This window comes from Halichoerus grypus, chromosome X, assembly GCF_964656455.1.
Source record: "Halichoerus grypus chromosome X, mHalGry1.hap1.1, whole genome shotgun sequence".
NCBI lineage: Eukaryota > Metazoa > Chordata > Mammalia > Carnivora > Phocidae > Halichoerus > Halichoerus grypus.
In genome coordinates, this window is record NC_135727.1 from 902,922 (window position 1) to 908,505 (window position 5,584).

A 5,584-nucleotide genomic window follows, 5' to 3' on the forward strand; every position below is an offset into this window, starting at 1 on the left:
CAGAAATCCATATGAAAAATTGAAATTTGGGGCACCTAGCTGGCTCAGTCAGTAGAGCATGTGACTCTTGATCCCAGAGTCATGAGTTCGAGCCCCACCTTGGAGGTAGTGATTACTAAAAATAAGTAAATAAATAAACTTAAAAAAAAGAGAAAGCTATTTTTTTAAAAAAAGAAATTTGACCCCTTCCTCACACTATACAAAAATAAAATCAGTTTTAAGGTAATTAAAGCTCTCTGAACAACAAACAATAAAACTTCTAGGAGGGTCATGGACAGGTTTCTTAAACAGCATCCCCAAAACCACTAACCATGAAGGAAGAGATTGATAAATTTGACTACATTTAGATTCAGATCTTCTGTTCATTCACAGAGCGGGAGAAGATATTTGTAGCATATGTACAATTGACAAATGGATGTGGAGCTGGTGGAACTCTCTTCTGCTGTGGTATAATCATTCTGGAAAACAGTCTGGCATTATCTACCAAAGTTGGGCATGTGGATGCCCTACAATAATTCTCTTGGGTAATGACCTAGGAGTAGAATTGCCATGTGGGCCATGAGACAGGGGAGCACCATCCGTAACAGCTCCAAACTGGAAACCAGCTCTCTTGCATATGTTTCCTAGTGGCTCGTTTCTTTTTAAAGATTTTATTTATTTGACAGACAGAGAGACAGCGAGAGAGGGAACACAAGTAGGGGGAGTGGGAGAGGGAGAAGCAGGCTCCCCGCTGAGCAGGGAGCCCGATGTGGGGGCTCAATCCCAGGACCCCGGGATCACGATGTGAGCCGAAGGCAGACGCTTCACCGACTGAGCCACCCAGGCGCCCCTTTAGTTGCTCATTTTAATTGCTGTATACTATTATGTTATTTGGTATATATCACAATTTATCCATTGTTTTTCTGATAGAACTCTAATACATCATTTATGCTGGTTCTTCTATGGAGGGGATCATCTTTTCTTAAAAATTAACTTGTATGATGGGGCGCCTGGGTGGCTCAGTCGGTTGAACATCCAGCTCTTGGTTTCCGCTCAGGTCATGGTCTCAGGGGTCGTGGGACTGAGCCCTAGGTCGAGCTCTGCACTCGGCAGGGAGTCTGCTTGAGATTCTCTCTCTCTGCCCCTCCCCCCACTCACCTGCATGCTCACTCTCTCTGTCTGTCTCTCTCTAAAATAAATAAATCTTTAAAAACATTAATTTGTAAGAGTTCTTTGTATGTTGAGAATATTAACCTATTTGTCATATATGCTATGAAATGTATTACCTAATTTGTCATTCGTCATTTATATTTCTTTACAATATTTTGTTTTATGAAAGCTTTACATTTTTTACGCAATAAATTTATCATCAGTACTTTCAAATATGGTTTGGGGTTTTATAACATGCTTAAAGTAGCTTTTTCCACACCAAGATTATAAAAACATTCACCCATATTTTATTCCAATATGTATATGATTTTATTTTTGTTTAGTCCTTGATCCATCTAGAATTTATTTTTGTGTGTAGGGCCTTTCCTTCAGTGCACCCAAATGAATAGCTGATCATATTAAACCAGCTCTCTTTTCTCCACTAATATGAAATGCCAGTTTTATCATTATTTAAAGTCCCATGTGTACACTATTGTAAAGTATAGTAGATACCATGTGGCAAATAAAATATCTGAGAATTCTTCAAGCCTAAAAGGAAACACAGATGTTTGTACATAGACAGAAAAAGATGCCTCTATGTTTAGCTGTCGGAGAGAGGTGGGGGGAGGGTCATATGCGTAGATGATATCACAAGGGATGGTAGAGTTCTATTTGGAATTTTAGAGACCTTAGGAGAAGACTCTGACCAGCGTCTTCGCAAACTAGTTCTATTAGACTGAAGCCTAATTCACTGGCTTCTTTGGATCCTTTGTCACTAAGTCAATTTTCAGGTAAGTGGCTTCCCACCTGACATGGGTCTCTTTAAGCCCTATCAAACAATAGATGAATGTATTAGTTATAAATGTCTTAAGTAATAGAAAGTCCAGATTAGGGGACACCTGGGTGGCTCAGTCGGTGAAGCGTCTGCGTTCAGTTCAGGTGATGATCCCGGAGTCCCGGGATCAAGCCCCGTGTCGGGCTCCTTGCTCGGTGGAGAGCCTGCTTCTCCCTCTGCCCCTCACCCTGCTCGGGTGAGCCCAACGCAGGGCTCGATCCCAGGACCCTGGGATCATGACCTGAGCCAAAGGCAGACGCTTAACCAACTGAGCCACCCAGGCGCCCCTGAATAAATAAAATCTTAAAAAAAAAAAAAAAGTCCAAATTAGAATGGCTCAAATAGGGGTTATTTTTTCTCATACCAAGCAGCCTAGGGGTTATTTTTTCTCATACCAAGGGAAAATGGTAGCACCATCTCTTTTATCAAGACAGGAGAAAGTCTTCCCAGAAGCTACCCAACAGATTTCTGTTAGTCCTCATTGTCCAGACTATGTCACCCGACCATTGTTGGCTGCAAGGATGGCTGGGAAAGGCAGGCTTCAGCTTTTCTAGTTCCTCCAGTAAGTGAATAAGGGATGGGAAGGACTGTTGGCTCAGGCAATAAACAAAATTTGCTATCCATTCATTCGTTCAAAAACAATTTATTGGGGCGCCTGGGTGGCTCAGTCGGTTAAGCGTCTGCCTTTGGCTCAGGTCATGATCCCAGAGTCCTGGGATCAAGCCCTGCGTTGGGCTCCCTGCTCAGTGCAGAGTCTGCTGGAGATCCTCTCTCTCTCCCTCTCCCGCTGTCCCTCCCCCGCTGGTCACTCTCTCTAAAAAACAAAAATAAAAACAAAACCCCACCATTTTCTAACTTTTCAGACAAAGCTGCTTTGGAAAGAGCCAAGTAAAAGGACATCTCCCTTTGGCCAAATGAGCTAGGAGTACAGCTGAGTGGCCTTAAGGAGAATCCATGGAGCCCCAGAAGCTGCTGAACATTGGATTTCTGCTGTGTTCCATGAGTTGCCTCTCGTTGGAGACTGCAGCTTCCTCTACATCACCTTTATCTGCCTTTGGAATACAAGACAAAGCAGGGTCGAAACCACACTCAAGGGGTGTGTTTGCTGTTAGGATCAATGTTCCTATTATCTTTGTGAGACACAAGACTCATGTCTCAGGTCAGGAAAAGCTGATTTTGTATTGAAAAATAGTGTTCACAGGGGCACCTGGGTGGCTCAGTCAGTTAAACGGCTGACTCTTGATTTTGGCTCGGGTCCTGATCTCAGGGTCCTGAGATCAAGCCCCACACTGGGCTCTGCTTGGCGGGGAGTCTGCTTAGGATTCTCTCTCTCCTTCTCCCTCTGCCCCCCCCGCCCCCGCTTATGCTGTCTCTCAGTCTCTCTCAAATAAATAAATAAATCTTTATTTTTTCAAAGATTTTATTTATTTATTTGACAGAGAGAACACAAGCAGAGGGAGCAGCAGAGGGAGGGGAAGAAGCAGGCTCCCCTCTGAGCAGGGAGCCCGATGCGGGGCTCGATCCCAGGACCCTGGGATCATGACCTGAGCCAAAGGCAGACGCTTAACCTACTGAGCCACCCAGGCCCCCCAATAAATAAATCTTTTTTAAAAAAGAGAAGAAAAATAGTGTTCACAGTAAAGCAAACTATTCTGGTTTGGTCAATTTAGATCAACAGGCACTAACCCACCGACTGTGCACCAAGCCCTTTGCAGAACGACATGGATTAGGAGTTCACGGATGGGCAGCCAAACCCCTAGATGCCAATCTTCTGTGAAATATGACAAAGGCTCCCTGAGGACAAAGGGATAATTAAAGTTGTTTGGGGGGAGGGGTTAGGGAAGACTTGTTCTCAAAGCCCAGCTGCTGACATGCACACATATAGTGCTCAGATCTTTTCACTATGACCTCAAAACAACCCTTGAGATATCTGGGACAGAGATTATTATTTCTGTTTGACGTACAAGGAGGCACAGATGATATTCATCTATGGGTACCTTTTTTTTAATGTATATCCCTTGAAAAGTCTTAGAGGCATCACAGCAAAGTAGTTAAGAATATGGGCTCTGGGGGCGCCTGGGTGGCTCAGTTGGTGAGGCGTCTGCCTTTGGCTCAGGTCATGATCCCAGGCTCCTGGGATCGAGCCCCACATCGGGCTCCTTGCTCAGCGGGGAGCCTGCATCTCCATCTCCCTCTGCTGCTGCCCCTGCTTATGTGCGTGTGCTCTCTCCCTGTCAAATAAATAAATATTTTTTAAAAAAGAATATGGGCTCTGGGCAACTATAAGAGCATGATATCTGGGACAATAATTTGAACTTGAACCAGGGTTCACATCCCAGCCTTCTCATGTACTTGATCTCTCCTCATTGAACATCTGTGCTTTTTCTGCAGAAAACCACAGGTTCTGGCTCAGCAACTTCAGAGATTACTTGGGGGATCGCATCAAGAGCTCCATACCTCCAGCAGCTATTTTTGCTTTTCTTCTCGCCATAGTCCTAGTGGGGACCCTCTGCTGCCTCACGTAAGCTGCTGTGGGGTGAGGAGAGGGAGGGAGACCTGAGGGGGAGGAAGAACAATCAAGTTCCCCACCAGCCTATACATCTATAATTACGGGAAAGTTTTAAGGAAGGTAATTCTTGTTTTATCCAACCCACTCCATCCATTACCAGCAACTTACAGGTAACATTGAATAACCAGCATTTCCAACTGATTTTTTTTCTTACTAACTTCCTTAACTCCTAATTATCTTTCCTTTTGGTTTAGGAATTATACACAGAAAATATACAATTAACTATGTTTTCAAGTGTCACAAATTCAAAATTTGCCACAATATTTATCTATATAAACCACATGAAGTCAAAGAGATCTCTGAAATAGTAACAAAATAAATATAGGTAGAAAAACCTTATTTTTATTAATCCAATCCAAATTTACCAGAAGATGACTACTTGCCTGTCTCTGTCCTAGTTGCTAGTGAGACAGAGAAATAAGACAACTGAATAATTGTCTGGTGGGTCAATGCTATGGTGGGAGATGGAGTCCAAGTGGGAGAACCTACGAGAGCATGCTAAAGGATTGTTCAAACTGCACAATCTAATAAAGTGACTGAGGGCAAAGATCAGGTAAGAGTGTGGCATCGCCACCTAAGACTCCTGATAATCTGAAATGATCAGGGGCGCCTGGGTGGCTCAGTCGTTAAGCGCCTGCCTTCGGCTCAGGTCATGATTCCAGGGTTCTGGGATCGAGCCCCACGTCGGGCTCCCTGCTCCGCGGGGAGTCTGCTTCTCCCTCTCCCTCTGCCTGCCTCTCTGCCTACTTGTACTATCTCTCTGTCAAATAAATAAATAAAATCTTTAAAAAAAAAAAAAAATCTGAAATGATCACAGGATCAAGAACCCTGTCTAGGAAACTACCTTGGACATGGTTACTGACACATAGAACTGATTGGAGCCAAACAGATGTCAGCTAAGTTTTTGAGAGAACCTTATTGCTGAAGAAACTGTGAGCCAGAACTAAATGAGCTATCTGTTGTGTGAGCCTTAAAACAGTATTTGGACCTCTGATCTTCCATGAGAAGGACACAGGCTTTGAGGTTTCCTAGGATGGCATGCTTCAGTCACA

The 5,584-nt window shown here is 43.8% G+C and overlaps 1 protein-coding gene across 1 annotated transcript; it reads left to right on the top strand.

The window, feature by feature from the left end:
* The first annotated feature begins 2,917 nt into the window (after positions 1 to 2,917).
* On the top strand, positions 2,918 to 4,497 carry SMIM9 (small integral membrane protein 9). Its single transcript, XM_036111123.2, has 2 exons — positions 2,918 to 3,059; positions 4,355 to 4,497. The coding sequence occupies exons 1-2, from the start codon at positions 2,918 to 2,920 to the stop codon at positions 4,486 to 4,488; spliced, it is 276 nt and encodes a 91-aa protein (XP_035967016.2). The 3' UTR covers positions 4,489 to 4,497.
* Positions 4,498 to 5,584: the final 1,087 nt, after the last annotated feature.